Raw genomic sequence first — 18,197 nt, 5'->3', positions numbered from 1 at the left:
CTCCTGGGAGTTGTAGTTCCGTCTCCCCGCTCCGAGCGCTCATTCAGGCTGAGCCATGGACTACAACTCCCAGGAATCAGCGCTCGTTCCCTTTTCTCTAGTCCCGCCTCCTCACGCCTCCCACCTGCCCGGGCAGCGGGCTAAAGGCGGGGAAGCTCGAGCGGCGAGGAGAGGAGCCGGTCGCACATGCGCCTTGAAGGAAGATGGCACCTGCCGGCTGCTGTTGCTGCGGCTGGGGCGGCGCTGTGTCCGCAGCCGGCGCTGCCGGGCGCCTCCTGGCGCTGCTGCTCCTGGGGGCCCTGTCCGCCGAGCTGCACCCGGGAGCCCTGGGCACCGAGTACTACTCGCCGCTGTCCCTGCTCAAGCAGGAGCTGCAGCACCGGCAGCAGGCGGCGCCCGGGGCCGGCGGAGGCGGAGGCTGCGACTCGCATTCTGGGGACTGGGGGGACCAGCCTTCAGCGGAGTGCAGCGGTGAGTAGGCTGCAGCGAGCAGCGCTGGGGGCCCTGCCCGAGTCCGAGGCGCGGTGTCTGGCCCGAGCTGGGGCAGGGGGAGCTGCCGAAGGTCGGCAGCGGGAAGAGGAGAACAAGATCGGACCGAGGATCCCGGGGGAGTGACGCGGGCCAGTGCCCCCTGGACGGCGGCCGCGGGTCCCAGAGGTGCCCCAGCCTCCACCGTCTTTTCGCGGGGAACATAGCCATGGGCCCCCCGCGGGAAATCGCGCCCGGTGCCGCTTTCCCGCCTCTGCCACCCTCCCCGGACTTGCTCCAGCTCTTCTCTGCTGCAGCTCCCCATCCTTCACATGGGCAGGAGGGAAGGCACCCAAGAAAAGCGAGGGAAGCGTGCTCAAATTCAAGGCTCCCCTCCGCGACCTTTCCCGAGCTGGGCCACCCGGGGTGCAGTGCAGTGCGGCGAGGCGGGGCGGACCAGGGTAGGGTGCGTCCTGGGGAGGAGGACTGGGCAGCCTGGGGCGTCCTGGGGCCGGGGCGGAGGGAGGTATGAGTGACACCTGCCTTGCTGCAGATCTAGGCTGAGGAGCGCGGTGAGCGAAGCCCACGAGACACCCATCCCTCCTTGCTTCATTGTGCTCCTAGAAGGACGCCAGCTATGTCCTTTTCCACGCAGAAACCGGAGAAGGGGAATGCACCCTCTGTAAGGGCAGTGGAAAGGAGGCTTCCCTAGACCCCTGTCTTCATCCGCTGTATCAAACATAATCTCTGATGTTCATTTCCTCAGAGCGGGAAAGAAAAAAAAAGGGGAGGGGGGCAAGGAGAAACTTTTTTTCTTGTTCTTTAGTTTCAGTCATTAAGACTGACCTGTGATCTTCTTGGAGCTTCAGAGAGGGTAAAAAAAGAACTCTGCAGGCTTTGGATTGTGTGTATCAGAAGTTATGTGTATATTGGAGATGGGCCAACTCATTCATTAAACCTGAACACTACTGGCTTCAGTTTAATAAGGGATGGGAGATGTTTCACAGACAAAGCAAATATTGCCAGTGGATCAGGTGATAATTGTGTGTGTGTGTGTGTGTGTATGTGTGTGTGTGAGAGAGAAACTTTCTGGTAGTTAGTTGTTATTCAGAAGTTCCTTTTCAAAGGCATTATTGGGGAGGAAAGTGAAGGGATTTCATACACACACTTATACTTCTCCCCCCTCCCCCCCACCCCCCCCTTCTTTTCCTAGGTTTGTCTTAGTGAAGTGAAATGAATTTGCAGGGATTGCAGTTAGCTAGGGTTTAGGTACCTGGCAGCAGTATTATTTTGCATTGCCTGTAATTGGTGAGTAAAATTAAGATTTGTAAGGGACAGATTAGGCTAGAATTAGCACAGCCTAATTTGCATGAAGTAGACAAAATCTGAAGAGTTATGTCACTTCTTTATTCTATTAATAGTCCTTTTTTGGGAGGTAGAACGACTTGTTGCAAGGAGCATACTACAGAAGTAGCAGGTCCACTTGCACTAGAAACTTAAAGGCTTCTTGGCTATGGACAATGTAGGTGGTCGGGAAGTAAAAAAAGGGAAATGAGAAATTACACAGGGGAACTCCTTGTCATTCTATATAACATCAAGGCCTCTGAACAGTCATTTAAGCTCACTTGATGACCTGTACAACACTTGCCCCAACTTTCGATACATTTTCTTTTATTAAAGTCCTGTTCTGCTACTTAGTCATGGCATGGAGATGACCCTGGATTCTTGAAGGCTGTCAGTGGGCTTCAAGCTCTGCTTGGCCCCTTCTGGATGTTGAACCTAGGTCGTAGGCCAGGGGTGGGAACTTGTTACCTTCTAGGTCCTTGGGTGAGGCCTGTTGACTGAGTCCAAGTTTTACAGAACAAATCCTTTTATTAAGGGGATTTGTTCTGTGAAGTTTGGATTCAGTCAAAGGGCTGCATGTGGCCTCAAGGCTGCAGGTTCCCCACCCTGTCGCAGGCAGTTATCTGAGGACTCCTTTACTTAAATTCATCAATACTGATCACCAGAGGATTGGCCACTTGGTGACTTTTTTTTTTATCCTGGCAGTTCATGGGATATGTGTAAGTAGGGGAGTACCCACATCAATTAAATCATAGGTCCCTGAAATATTAAAATCAGTGAAATGTCCATGTATGTTAAATGATAGAAATCAAAGGGAATGGAATTAAAATTTTTCTTATTTTATACACTTATTCTTTGAGAATCTGTTGTGATGGCATTCTTTAATTCAGCTTTGTAGATACTTTACAAAAAATCCTCAAACTCAGAATTCGTTTGACCTTCTCAGTTCTTATTTTGATGGTCTCTCACCTTCCTATACTTCTTTATCTCCTTACTGCTTTGACTTTAGCCTGAGAGAGTACCAGTATTTTCATGTATCCCATCTTCTATTTAAAAGCAAAAAAAACAAAAACCCTTCCCCTTATACATCTTAAGCTTAACTTCTTTATGTCTTTTTGCACTCATTCACAAATGTGGCTCCCTACATTCCTAACTACTTTCTCTAGTTACCAACTGCTTCTTTCATGTTTCCCAACACACTAGACCAGGAGGAGTAACCGTATTCCTTGTTCTTCATTGCTACTTCTAAACCCTCCTACAGTTTGGATCACTGGGTAACTTTTTCTCTTAAAATTCATTCTTTCCACCTATATCATCCTATCTAGATCCTAGTTGCTGTTATTTGCCATTCTTTCAGAAGGGTTTTAGAATATGGCTTACTGCTTCAACCTTTATCCTCATACTTAGGGACATAATAATATGATGATGATGATGATGATGGAGTGGTAAAAAATAATAATAATATCTAACATTTATGTAGTACTTTAAAGTTTTCAAAAACAGTTTACATATTATTTCATTTGATCCTCACAAGAAACTTGCTCACTAGGTGTTATTTTTGTGTCCCTTTTACACATAATGAAACTGATGCTGAAGTGATTCTATGAGGGTCACAAAACTAATAAGCCTTTGACATAAGATTGAAACTAAGGTCTTCCTGACTGAATCCAGCACTCTTATTTGCTCTGCCTCTCCAACACCCTGACCTTCTAGTTCATCAATCTCCTTACTTCTATGATCTCTACTTGTACTCTGCCTCATGGAGATAAATCATATCCTTGATCTCCCAATTAGCTATAATGATAACTTGCCTTCCCTTATTCAAAACTAAAATTCTTATCTCACCATGATTTACATTTTTTGTGTTTTTTTTTTCTTCTGAACTTGACAAATATCATCAGATACAAACATTCCCATATGGGGATAAGAATAGAAAAAAGAAAAAAAGAATTGTATATTAGGCCATGAATCTCATTATGTGCAGCTGGGTCTTTTAAAAAGTATATATTTTATTCAGTGTATTAGTTCCAGAGCTGTCTTGCTTGGAAGACCATAAATTCCTCCCTTTCATCTTTCTTCCTTCCCTTTCCTCTTTCTACTCTATCCCTCCATCATCCTCTGCTCTTGATCAAATTTTCACTATCCTTAGCTCTTAAATCCTTACCCCCTTCATCCTGTTGTCTCAAACATTTAACGGCTGTGTCTCTCTAAGTAAGTCACCTAAACCTCTCTGAGCCTCAGATTCTTTATTTATGAGATGAGATGCCCTCTAGGTTCCTTCTAACTGAATCTGTGACCCTTGGAACTTTGTGCTAGGCATCTGTCTAGAATTCAGGATGGGGAACCTATGGCCCCAATACCACATGTGGCCCTGTAGGTCCTCAAGTGTGGCTCTTTGACTGAATCCATACTTCACAAAACAAATCGATTTCTCCTACATGTGACCTTGGGGCCAGGTTCCCTACCCCTGGTAGATGTTCCATGGGTACTTCAAACTCGATATATCCAAAAGAAAATTTACTCTTATTTTCCCATGAACATACCCTTACTCCTTACTTCTCTTTTTTCTATCAAAAGCATGACCATCCTTTCAGTTTTGCAATTTCACAACCTCAGAGTCATACTTAACTCTTGACTTTTCTTTCCCCCTCCCCTCCTTTCTCAGCCCTTGAGGAGAGATAGATGGTAGAATCAAGTGGACAAATCTTGATTCTTCCTCCACAGCACTTAGTTCAGTGTCTGGCTTAAAGTAAGCTGTTAATAAGATATTTTTTCATTCATAATTTCATTGTATCACTCACATTTGTTTTTTCTACTCAGGAAGCCATCACCCTAATTCAGCCCCTCATCATCTTTCATCTAGACTACTATAGTAGTCTCTTAAATGTTGTCCCTGCTTCTCTTCCTTCCAGTCTATCCTCCACACAGCTGCTAAATTATTTCTAAAACATAGGTCTGATCATGTCACTCCCCTGCTCAAGGAGGCTAATAGGCTCCCAGTTGGCTTCTAAGATAAAAATATAAACTCATCTGTTTGACATTTAAAGTTATTCACAGTGTAGCTATGACCTATCTTTCCGGATTTTCACATTTCTAACCCTCCCATATGCTGCCTTCCAGCCTTACTTGTCTGTTTGCTGTTCTATGTATGTGACAAGGCATCTGGCAACTCACTGCTTTTATGCAAGCTTCACTGATGCCTATTGTGCTCTCCTATGCTCTCTATCTTTACCAGTAGCTCTGGTTCCCTAGAATCCCTAGCTCCTTGCAAGCCCAACCTACTTGTCACTTCTTACATAAGACATTTCCTGATCCTCTCCTTTAAATTACTTTGTATTTACTTTGTATAAATTCTGTATTTACTTCTCTGTGTGATGTTTTACGTTTCCCAATAGGATATAAACTCCTTGTAGGCATTAAGTTTTGCTTTTATCTTTATTCCCAGTGCCTATCACAGTGCCTTTTAATGCTTGTTGAATTGAATCAAATTAATTCAGATTGACCTTCAGACTTTTTCTGGGAGATCAAAGAAAGAGGAAATTAGAAAGAGGTGGTATAAAATACTTTTATGGATGATGCCTTTTTAAAAAATTAGGTTAATCTCCTGATTTTAGTCTTCCCCTAATTTCTTTGAATTTTTGGGATCTTAGAATCAAAAATTTAGAGCTGGAAGAAGTTTCAGAAGCCCCTGGATCTAACATTTGCATTTTTCAGATGAGGAATCTGGGTCACAGAAACATAAAGAGACTTTAGTGCCCAGGGTCTCACTGTTGGGAAGTGTCCCCAGTAGGATTTGAACTAGATTTTACTTTCAGTACAGTAACCTGGACTGGAGGGTACTCCAGTTCAGGCTGCCTCTTCTGGACACTTAACTCTTTTAACTGTTATGCAGTGCTCAAAAAGATATGAAAGAAGGGATAGTGTCCCAAGGAAATAAGGGATTGCCCGGAAGTTGGGAGTTAAGCTTTCTTTTTAACTCTCCTTTTTCGTCTCTGTGTTGCCTGGTGCAATCCCATTATTTAAAATGCCTAGGTATACTGATGTTTTATGCCCTGGCAGATAATTTTTGTGACATATTTTGAGATCTACAAATAAAAAAATGAAAGAACATTGAGTTGGAGTTAGGAACTCTGGATTCTAGTTCCTGCTATACTCCTAATTAGATGTAAGATGTGAGGCAAGGTATTTAATCCCTCTGAGTCAGTTTCTTATTTGTAAAAGAAAGGAATAATAACAGCTACCACATTACAAAGATTTTCCTATTTTTTTTCTTTTTAAAAAATTTTATTTTAAACATTCTTTTCTTTTAAAATTTTGAGTTCCAAATTCTCTCCCTGTCTTCCACCCACTAAGAGGGCAAGCAAAATGATATCAATTATACATGTGAAATCATGCAGAACATTTCCATATTAGCCAAATTGCAGGAAAAAAAGAAAAAATGAGAAAGTTATACTTTAATTTGCATTCAGAGTTTATCTGTTATCTCTCTCTGGAGGTAGATTGCATTTTTTCATAATGAGACCTTTGGAATTGTCTTGGATCAGAGCAGTCAAGTCTCTCACAGTTGATCATCATTACAATATTGCTCTTGCTGTTTACAGTGATGGATAGATTCTTCTCACTTCATTTTGCATCAGTTCATTTAAGTATTTCCATTATTTAGTTATTTATTTTTGGTGAAATCACCCTACTTATCATTTTTTCATAGTACAATCATACAACACATCTCATTCATCCAGTCTCCAACTGATGAGCATTCCCTAAATTTCCAATTCTTTACCACCTCAAAAAGTGCTGCTATAAATATTTTTGTACATATACGTACTTTTCCTTTTTCTTTGATCTCTTTGGGATACAGACCTAGGATTGGTTTTGTTGGGTCAAAGGGTATATGCACAATTTTGTAGCCCTTTGGGCATGCTTCCAAATTGTTCTTCAGAATGACTGGACTAGTTCATGCACTCCACCAACAGTTTAGTGAACCTATTTCCTTCAACCCCTCCAGAATTTGTCATTTCTGATAGGTGTAAGGTGGTATCCCAGAGTTGTTTTAATTTTCATTTCTCTAATCAATAGTGATTTAGAACATTTTTTCATATGATTACAGATAGTTTTTATCCTTCTTCTGAAAACTGCCTGTTCATATCTTTTGACTATTTACCAACTGGGGAATGGCTTTTAGTTTTATAAATTTGACACAGTTCTATGCTAAGTATATATTTGAGAAATGAGGCTTCTATCAGAGAAACTTGCTGTAAAAAAATTTGATATTACTTAATTGTCTGTGGTACCTTTTAGCAAAATATGATTTCCCTGATTATCTCTTTTAATTAGGTCTATTTTGTCTAATTAATATTTTTCTTTGATCCTTTGGTTGTTGCTGTCTTCCTGATGCTGTCTTCTGAGTTTGTATATTGGTCTTCCCCGCACTAGAATAATTTTTTGTGGCCAAAGTTTTTGAGGAGAGGTTGGGGGGAAAGAGGCATTGTTTAGAATTTTTCCAGTTTATTTCTTGACTTTGAACTTTATGTTAAAGTTGGTCTCTGTTCATCTTTGGGTGGAGAGGCACTGTTGAGAGCTTCAGGTTTTTTGTGCTGCTGTTTTCAGATCTAGTTCTGGGGGTCTGCAAGTCTCTGGTGATTCCAAGGTGGTATGATATATGGGGAGAGGTGTGGTTGCTGCTCTCCTATCTAGTCTTTACCCGGGAAGGGACCCAGCTGTCATGCAGCCAAAAGTGCGAGGGCATCTCTCTGCCTTAGAATTGCCAGGGCCCCTGCTCTCTTGTGGCCGACCACAAGTTCTCTCCACTTTAGAACTGTGACCTAGAACTATATGTGGGCAATAGAGTTGCCAATCAACTTCAGTTGCACCCAGTGCTGGCAAAAGGTCCCCTGTAATCTCTTTCTGACAAGTTATATGCTGCCCTCACCCTCTGGGATGATAGCTCTGAAAGCTGTTTTTGCTGCTGTTTTGAAGGCCTGGTACTGGTGCTGTTGTACTCTGGACAGGCCTCCACTCTGGTGTCACAGACCTCTCCTGCCAACCTCCTCAGTTGTCTTAGGCTGGAAAAATGTCTCATCCTGACTTTTGTTGACTTTGCTGCTCCAAAATTTGATTTGAAGCAATGTTTTAAGTTGTCTGGAGGGGAATGTTAGGGGAGTTCAGCTGAGTTACTGCCATACATCACCATCTTGGCTCTTACCCACATTTGATCTTCACAGACACACTGGGAGGTAGGTGGTATTATTATCCCCATTTTACTGATGGGAAACAAGCAGATAGAGGTGAAGTGACTTTTGCCTTATGGACTTCTTTGGTAGTCTGGTGAAGACTATGGAATCCTCAGGAAAATATTTTTGAATGCTTAAAAGAAAACACATAGGATTACAGAGGATACTAATTTTATTAAAATAATTGTTAAAAAAAATAAGTTTATGGACCTCAGGTTTAGAACCGCCTAAACTAGATGATCTCTAAGGGCCCTATTTTTATTGATTAAAAACTTTAATCTCAAATTCAACTGGAATCCCTATTCCTAACCATACTTTTATAGTCAGAAATACTTTATTTTTCAAAAGTATTCCTTCAAATCAAAGAATTATGAAACTGAAAGTGAGATTATCAAGTTCTCTTTTAATAGATGAGGCTACTGAACCCTAAAAGGGTCAGGCAATTTGCCCACTGTTTAACGGCGACAAAGCCAGGACTGGAACCCAGCTCTCCTGCGTCTTGGTCTTTTGCTCTTTCTACTCTACTTCACTGCACACTGGGGCTCCTTTGGATCAGTGACTTCTGTTTGCTATGAACCATTTAATAATTTTGCATGTTCTTTGGGAGAAAACCCTTAGGATGAAACCACTTTCTTTTCTTTTCATTTTGAACTTAACATCAAGCAAGATGAGCATTTGCATGTATAAACCCGAAAAAGAAGAGTGTACATACAGTGGTGAATCTGTGTTGTGAATAGCTTTGCTATTCACTTGAAACATAAAACATTTTCCAAAGCTGTCTTACTTGTCTTTGTTTTCCACTGACCTTCACTCTATTGTCTTCTCTGTGTTTTAAAAAATGCTTGTGACCTTTTTCAGACTTTAAAAAAATTGGTAAAACCTGTTGCTAGCCTCCTTTCTCCCCACCCCTGTGAAAGACAAATAGAACCCTCAGTATCAGCTATGTGTTATCAAGCTAAATGATTCCCCATGTTGGCCACGTCCACAAATGTATGTCTCGTTCTGAACCTTTAGGTCCTCACCTCTGGCAGGAGGTTGGTAAAAAATACTTCAGCACTGGTCCTTTGGAATTTGAATGGTTGTTTTGTGGATCAGCTTTATTAAATCTTTCAAAATTGTTTTACTTTATAGTATTGTTATAATTATAAAATATTCTCTGTGTTCTCAATTCACTCAGCATCAGTTCATACAAGACTTTCCAGGTTTCTCTGAAACCATCCATTTCTTATCACATATATTCCATTCAGGTACCATAGTCTGTTCAGCCATTCCCTAACTCCCCTCTTTTTTCCCTTTGACACTATAGATAGAAAGAACTGGTATCAATGTTTTTGTTTATATGTGTCCTCTTCTTTTTTGGAAATCTTTAGGGTATGGCCCCAGTAGTAGTTTGGCTAGGTCAAAGGCTAAACTATTACATAGTTTAATGACCTTTTTTTTTTAGATTTTTTTTCCCTTTTTCGCTTTTTGGAGGGGGGAAGGTAGGGCAATTGGGATTAAGTGACTTGCCCAAGGTCACAGGGATAGTTTTTTTGTGTTAAGTGTTGAAGGATGGATTTGAACTCAGGTCCTCCTAACTCCAGGGCGGGTGCTCTATTTACTGTGCCACCTAGCCGCCCCGTTTAATGATTTTTTTTTTTTTAGTATAGTTAGTTCCTAGTTACTTTCTGAAATGGCTAGCCTAATTAACACCTCCACTAGTAATATATTAATGTACATGTTTTCCCATGTCCCGTCCAACAATAGCCATATTTGTTAATCTTATGAGTGTAAGGTGGCGCTTTAAAATAGCTTAAAATGGTCTTTTACCTTGCATTTCTCTTATTGGTGCTTTGGATGATTTTTTCACATGATTGAAAAATTGAATTTCTCCCTTTGAGAACTACCTGTTCATATATTTTGACCATTTATCTGAACGAAACAATTTTAAAATATTTTCTATCTATATTTTTGTTTACTGCTTTTCTTTTCCTTCTTGTCTTGCCATCGTAGTGTGATTTTTACATAAAGTTAAGTCCCTGTGAACTTCATTTCTGTCACCTCAGACACTTTTTCCTGGCTTCTAGTGAAATCCCTGCTTCTTAATGCATTCTGGGCTTTTTTCTTATCTGATTGCTAACATTAGCCTCATTCTGGTTGTGTAAATTTTAATCACACCTTGTTTAACTTATTAATTATGTACACTAACCAATTTACTATTTCAAGTACAGCATTAATAATCATTAACATGAGTGACTCAGGAAATCATTTCCTCCTCCCATTTCTTATTAGGTACTTAAGTTTTTTTCCCTGATATAATAGGTAGCAGTTTGATTTCAAATGTCTTTTAACCTACTGACTACTTAAGACTAGGGCTTGATGGCTATTCTCATGCATGCATTCAAAAACCAGTCATCTAAATTGATGGAGCATCAGTAGAACGCTTTTGGAAAAGATTACACAGTGTTAGTAGATTTATAGTCCTAAATGTTTTCTTTCACACTGTTCAGAGCAACTAAATATCAGATCTTCATAATGCTTAAATAAAATTAATCAGGTTCTCTTTGTAGGCAAGACAAGGCAACAGGCATTTATTAAGTGTTTACTATGTGCCAGGATGGGACAGGTAAGTGGTGCAGTGCATAGAGCACTGGGCCCGGAGTCAGAAAGACCTGAGTTCACATTTGGCCTTCAGACATTAACTAGCTGTGTGAAACTGGGCAAGTTACTGCACCCAGTTTGTCTCAGTTTCTTCATCTGTAAAATGAGCTGGAGGAAGAATGGTAAACCACTCCGCTATCTTTGCCAAGAAAACCCCAAATGGGGGTCACAGAGTCAGACATGACTGAGCAATAACAGAATGTACCAGGATTTGTGCTAAATTCTAGGGATACAAATAAAAGCAAAAAGACAGTCCCTGCCCTCAATGAGGTTATGTTCTAATCAGGGAAGACAGAACATAAAATGGAGCTGTAAAAGAGGGGTAAGAGTGGTAATGGTATTGAAGTCTGAATAGTTGGAAGCACAGCTGTGTATTGTGACTTTGCCCTTCTGTTGGAGGTATGCCATAGTACACTTTGGAAAGAAAGATTTGTCAGCTCTCCAGGTGGTTTTAGAAAGATCATTCTGTAACATGATTAATATGAAGATGATGGATCCCATGGCCTGTGGTGTTTGCGTTCTGATTAACTCTTCTGTGCCCCTTACAAATTCCTGGTCTTAAGAGGATTATCTTTGTCTTTTCAAGCAAAACTGTTGTTTTTATATCTTCTGTTAAACATTACTTTTTCTTTGAAAGGCTAATGAGTCAAGTTTTTGAACTTTGAAACCATTAGGACAGCTGACATGCTAGCTGGCGATCACCTAGTTCAGTTTTACAGATGAGGAAGCTGAGGACCAGAGAGGTTAATTTGCACATATTCATTTAGTGAGTTTTGTTTTTTAAGGAACAATTCTGGATGAACTCCCCAGGCCTAACTTTCTAATTTTCCCATTATGCTATAGGCCCAAGATAATTTTTTAAAAGAAAAGAAAAACAGGCATGGCTGTTCTAAAGAGTAAGAATGATACACTGACTAAACAGTTATTATTGTTGTCTTACATTTACTTTTTATTTTTTCTCAATTACTTGTAAATAAAAATTTTTAACATTTGCTTTTTAAAAATTTTGAGTTTCACATTCTCTCCCTCCCTCATCTTCCCCCTTCCCCTTGAGAAGGCAAACAGTTTGATATAGATTATGCATGTGCAGTCATGTAAAACATTTCTGTATTAGCTATGTTGCAAAAGAAAATGCAGACTAGAAAGCCCCAAGAATAATAATGAAAGTTTAAAAAAAAGTGCTTCAGTCTGCACCATCAGTTCTTTCTCTGGAGGTGAGCAGAATTTTTTCATTTTAAGTCCTGATCATTGTATTGATCAGTTAACTAAATCATTCACAGTTGATCATCTTGCTATTACTGTGTACAGTTTCTTTTTCTCACTTTGCATTAATTCATAGAAGTCTTCCCAGGTTTTTCTAAAACCATCCTGCTTGTCTTATAGCAAAAGAGTATTCCATCACAATTTTATACCACGGTTTGTATATAGATATTCTCCAATTGATGGGCATCCCCTCAATTTCCATCTCTTGTCCACCACAAAAAGAACTGCTACAGATATTTTTGTACATATAGGACCTTTTCCTTTTTCTTTTATCTCTTTGGGGTACAGACCTAGTGGTGGTGTTGCTGGGTCAAAGGATATGAACAGTTTTATAGCCCTTTGGGCATAGTTCCAAATTGCTCTCAGAATGGAGAGCACCAGCAATGATTGGTGTCCTTATTTTCCTCATCCCCTTCAACATTTGTCATTTCCCTTTTCTGTCGATTAGGTAATCTGATAGTTGTGAGGTGGTACCTCAGAATTGTTTTAATTTCTCTAATAAATAGTGATTTAGAGAATTTTTCGTATGACTATAGGTTTGATTTTTTTTCTTTTGAAAACTGCCTGTTCATATCCTTTTATCACTAATCAATTGGAGCATGCCTCATAGTCTTATAAATTTAGCAAAACAATTATTCCCCAAAAAAATTTAAGGTCATTTTAAAAATAAATATATCCATCAAAGCACAAAATTTTATTGGCTTACTTAAAAGCTTTTTCCCTTCATGATAAATAACTTTCAATAGATCTGTTTCTTTGTGGATCCATCTAGATCTTGAATTCTTAATCTTTTTAGTGTCATAGACCCCTTTAGTGGCCTGGTGAAACCTATGGACCCCTTCTCAGAATAATGTTTTTAAATTATTGAAGGAAATGCTAAATTTTAGTTAGAGGTTAGTGAAAATAAAAATGTAATTTTTTTCCCATCCAAATTCATGGTCTCTTTGAAATCTATCCATGGACCCCAGGTTAGAACTTCTATCCCAGATAATCTTGTAAATTCATAAAATGTTTTGGAATGGTAAATGCAGTTTGCAAGGAAGCTGGGTATTTTCACCTTTGTGTACTTTGCACATCTTGTTATTGATGTGTTTGATTTTCATTTTGGGGAGTTGGTTTTTATAATCTTTTGCTATTTCCTACATTGACCTGTGAGGTAAGTCCATCCCTGTGAAGTACAAAGGGCATTAGTGCCCTTGCCAGGGAGCAACTTACTCAGGGTGATGGTGACAGATCTGGGATCAGAACTCAGATGTGTTGAGTGTTTCCCTTGTTGCTAGATCCACTGAGTCATACTGTTTCCTATTTTGATCCCAGATTGCAAAAGACCCAGAAAAAGAAACTGTTTGTGGTTGGCTAGAAGTCGAAAACATCTGATCTCTCACAGGAGAGCAAAATATGAAAAGTGATAAGGAGAGTTTCAAGGCCTTTTCAGATTTTTATCATTATGATTTGGAATGTATAACAGAACTGTTTTCCTCCAAGTAATCCAGGGTGTTCTACACATCCTAAATTGCCTAAAAGGTATCAACCCTCGTGCCATATATCTCTCACACAGGTAGGTAAAGTAGAATTATTAAATCTTTTCTTTCACTCAAGAGTATGAGTAATAAAATAATACGTAGATAGCTCCTGGGTATTGGAGTAGTTATTATTTTAGCTTAAGCAAAAAGTGTGGTCACTTATCAGGGTCCTTTTTCTCTTTGATGGTTGATGGGGAAAAGGCACTGAAAAAAAGAAAGAGGTGATAGATTCAAAAATAAATAAAATACGGGTAACCTGATGCTGGATAGCTACCAATATGAGCATATCATGTGGATTACAGTATTCTGAAGTTGGACGCAACTTCAGCAACCATCTATTCCAACCCATACTTAACTACGAGCCTGGGCAAGTTAGGTCATCTTTTGGAGTCTCAGTTAATTCATCTGGAAAATGGGGATAATTGTAGCAGCTCCCAAACATAGTTGTTGTGAGGATCAGATGAGATAACATCTTTAAACCATAAAGTCTTGTGAACCTTAAAACACTCTATGAGCATACCTTGGACGAGTACCAGCTTATCAAAAGTTATTAGTTTGCATGACAGAATCAGGATTCCAAATTATCCTCAGTGCTAGAATAATAAGCCAAAACCCAGAAGATGATGTTTACGTAATCATAAGATAGGGAACCAGTTTTGACAGCTTAATGAGCAAAAACTGTTGGATTTTTAGTTCACTGTGAGGTAAGTTAATATATTGTTAGTCTAAGTGAATATGTTTATAGTGTCCAGATCCAGGGAGCTAATACTTCAGTTGTCCTCTACAGTAGTCAGATTGTATGTGAAGTAGTGATGTTCCCACATCTGAAGTGGTGTGCCCATTTTTGGCACCATACCTTGAGGGGCATTACTAGATTCTGCTAGCTCTGTGACCTTCTAATCAAGTCACTTAACCTCTTTGGGCCTTGTTACCTCATCTGTAATATGAAGGGGTTGTATTTGTGACCTCTAAGCCCTCTTCTGAGCCCTATATCTATGATCCTGTGCCACTTGAGGAACAACATCTGAAATCTAAAAATTAAAGCAGCAGCTGTTATAGATAGAGTAAGAAAAGTTGACTTTCAGCAGTCCCAAAGAGTCTCTTAATCTAGAGAAACTACTTGGAATCCATGTTGTATTTGAAATAGTTGAAGGATATGAAAGACTTAGGTGCCACATGATGGCTGTCTTTAGAGATTTAAGGAGCTGTCATAAGCAACAGAAAGTAAGCCTTTTATTTTATTTTTTGCTTCAAAGGGGAGAACTTTGATCAATGAGTGAAAGTTACAAAGACACAAATTTTGATGGCATAAGGAAGGACTTTCTAATAGCTTATAGGAATAAATTCCATATCATTGTAATTTTTCAAGCCAGACCTTTAAAATCTGTTTTGAATGGTTTAAAACTGCCTGTCAAAAAGGTAGCTAGTGTTGCCAGAATCAGATTAAAATGTATTTGGGAAATATTTACAACATAAATAAAAATATACCAAAACATAGATAACATTTACATTTTAAAACTAGTTGGTATGCAGCCTGCAGGGATCTTTATGTATAGAATTGTCTTCCACTGCCTTGTTTTTCTTGTTGAGTTTGATAACACTGGTTTACAGGAGACCCCAGCATTTAGGGGGAAGTTAAAGTAAATGATCTCTTAAGGCCCTTGATTAGCTCTGAGTCCTTGATCTACACTTAGCTGTTCTACCATTAATTCAAACTCACATATTTAGGATCAAACTAATTTTCTTAAAAAAAAAAAGGTATCTTCTTTCTGAATTCCTGTTTTTTTACCAATGGTATAGCAGTTGTAGTCACATGCACGCACACATGCGAGCGTGAGCCCTTTTTATCCTTGGCTCTTCATTCCCATTTCCCTGCCTTTTCTTACTACCCCTCTAACCCCTTTGCTGGTCAGGAATAAAATTCTATTGATTTTTCATTTTAATATGTTATCATTTTTCCCCATTCCACTAAGCCCTATTATGGATGCTTCATTGTAGTCCACAGGTGACCTTAACTTGTCAAAAGATATGCCAACAGGGTACAAGCTTTGGTGGGTTTTGTCATTTTGGAAACACTTTAGGTATAGTCCCTGAAACAGATTGAAGCTACACTTTGAGGGCCAGTATAACTAATTATGGAAAAGCTCATCAGCTTCAGAAAAGCTCATTTTCAGTAGCCTGGCCATGCAGTGATAAAATTATTTGACCATTGTAACTCATGAAAAAAAAAAGAAAGAAAATGTGTAAGTAGTGATTTGCATTTTTGAAATGAGTCTTCACATCTAAGGATATCTTACAAGATCAGTGGCTAGCACATACTAGCTGCTTAGTAAAAGTTTCTCCATTGATTGATCCCATATCCATTGAAATAAATTTCCTTTTTCATTCTTCCTGCTATCACTCTGGTTCAAGCCCCTATTAGTCTTTTGCTTGTATTGCTACCATAGCCTCTTAATTAGTCTTCCTACCAAATCGGTCTTGTCATATTCCAGTCCATCACAAACACTGCTCCCCAATTAGCTTCTCTAAAATATTGCTTTGATTCTGTCACTTCCCTGCTTAAAAACCTTAAATGTCTCCTCATTTCAGAAAAGATAAAAATCCTAACCCCTGACTTTCAAGGACTTCCATAATCTGGTTCCAGCTGCTGTATATTTTGAGCCCTCCTTCTCTCCCTGACAAAAGACTTTACCTTCAGGCTCCATACAAACCTTGTCATGTACTTTGTTTCCTCCATGCCTTCATCTGTGCTATTCTTTCTGCCGATCTGAGTCCTACCCATCCTTCAAGATCCAGTTCAGATCCTTCCTCTTTTACGAAGCTTTCCCTCACCTCTAGCCCATAAGGAGCTCTCTCTTCTCTGAACTCTTAAGTTGTTAAATAAGACATACATGACTGGAAAGTTATTCTTTCCCAGACAAAATGTCAAGTCTTTGACAGCACAGACCGAATTTACACTGCTTTGTATCCCTGACAGTACCTACCTAACACAGTGCCTGGTACAAAGGAGTTGCTTAGCAAATATTGGCTGGTTGGTTAATATGGAGTTTTCACTAGTCCCTCAGCAAACTTTTTCTCATGATATTGAATTTCTCTCTTGTAGCTTATTTTTCTATTGTTCTCTCATTTTTACTTCTTGAATGTACTTATCTGTGCAGGTGGAATCAAGAGGGAATATGCCCTCTTGATAATGAGGTAAAAGATGCTACCATAGCATCTGTACTTACATAATTCTCCCCAATGAGATTGCTGATTACACTAAGTGAGTTGTATGTGAGACAGCTCTGAATTTTTTATAACTCTGACAGGCTTAAATACTTGATTAAATGCCATGAATTCAGTGGGAGGGAAATAATCAGAAAAATTTATATTTTGCAGAGGCATCTTTTTTGAACTTCCATGATTCTTCGGACTGTGAGCCAAAAGGATCACCACCCTGTGACTCCTTGCTTTCCCTTAATGCTGAAAAGATTCTGGTATGTCTCTACTATTCATGCTTTCTGTTTCCTGTGGCCCAATTAAAGGGTGAAATTCTAGGTACTCTAAGTTAATTGTGTGTTTTGACCAGAATTTGGTTCTAATTATCTGTATGGATAGAATCTACGTATCATAATCAGGAGTCATCTGAAATTGGATCTAGATTGAATCATTGTATGTGAATTAGATAAGTTGATCCACTTAGGTCATATGACTTTTCATTGAGTACCATAGGTGGGAGGCTGAACGTCCATGATTCTTAGGAGGGAAGACCTTATAATTTAGAGGGAAAGCATAATCTAATTTTTTTTCAGCCCTGGTTTACTTAGATCTCTTGACTGTATGTAGACTCATTTGTGCAAGAGGGCTCACTCTTCTACTCCAAGGTTGAATAGCAGCTTCATAAGGTTCAGCTCACATATTGAAATGTATCCTTTACAGGGAAAAGGTACTGAAACAGCTTTCCAGATAATTATATATCCAGAATATTCTTATTCACAATTCACTTTTCCAACTGGGCACACTTAAACCTATATGGGTTTGATGTGATTCCTTTAAGATAAAATATGCCTAGTATATTAAGATTGTCATTCTTTTGACTTTTAAAAAAGTTCTATCTCAATATTGGTATCAATGAAAATAATTGGACTTGACAAGCTAGAAAGTGATCAACTATCCTGACCCGCTGTATAGTTTTCATAGAACAGCTATGAACACTAACCCATTTCAGTGGATTCAAGATAATAATCTTCAGGAGAGAGTATCGATCTCATTTTTCTCTGTCATTCATTTTCTGTAAGTTAGAAGTTTGATTGTTCTACCAGTCATCATCATAGTTGACATTTATATGTTGCCTTGATATTTAAAAAGTCCTTAGTGTCCCCCCAATAATATAACTAATATAAGTTTTTAATCTCCATTTTACATATCAGGAAAATGTGGCTTGAAGAGGATAAGTTAGTTGCTTGGAGTCATGCAAAGTCTTAAGTGTCACAGCTGTTATTCAGGCTGAGGTCCAGTGCCCTTCAGTTATCATGGAGTACACGTCAACATAATGCTGGGTGAACAAGGATAAGTTCACATATAGCTTACAATCAGGGATGTTTTTGTGCACATTTACTATTGAAATTGTAATAGTAAATGTTCTTGTTTGCCATAATTTTCCTTCCTTCCTTCCTTCCTTCCTTCCTTCCTTCCTTCCTTCCTTCCTTCCTTCCTTCCTTCCTTCCTTCCTTCCTTCCTTCCTTCCTTC

At 39.3% G+C, this 18,197-nt stretch overlaps 1 protein-coding gene across 5 annotated transcripts in view; it reads left to right on the top strand.

Annotated features, from left to right (window-relative positions):
• Positions 1–165: 165 nt before the first annotated feature.
• TTC13 (tetratricopeptide repeat domain 13) overlaps positions 166–18,197 on the top strand; it is an 83,358-nt gene continuing 65,326 nt past the window's right edge. For 2 of the 5 annotated variants that reach the window (XM_069064903.1, XM_069064902.1), the window contains exons 1-2: positions 166–471; positions 16,847–16,944. In XM_069064903.1, coding sequence (XP_068921004.1) covers positions 204–471; positions 16,847–16,944 — 366 coding nt within the window. In that variant the 5' untranslated portion in view covers positions 166–203. The remainder of the gene's footprint in view (positions 472–16,846; positions 16,945–18,197) is intronic. The other 3 variants (XM_069064905.1, XM_069064904.1, XM_069064906.1) reach the window with 2 other exon arrangements.

The sequence above is a fragment of the Petaurus breviceps genome, unplaced genomic scaffold (assembly GCF_028583685.1).
Source record: "Petaurus breviceps papuanus isolate PSGF00001 unplaced genomic scaffold, PetGlider_PUasm1.0 90650, whole genome shotgun sequence".
Lineage (NCBI taxonomy): Eukaryota > Metazoa > Chordata > Mammalia > Diprotodontia > Petauridae > Petaurus > Petaurus breviceps.
This window is presented reverse-complemented; position numbering and strand designations above follow the sequence as displayed.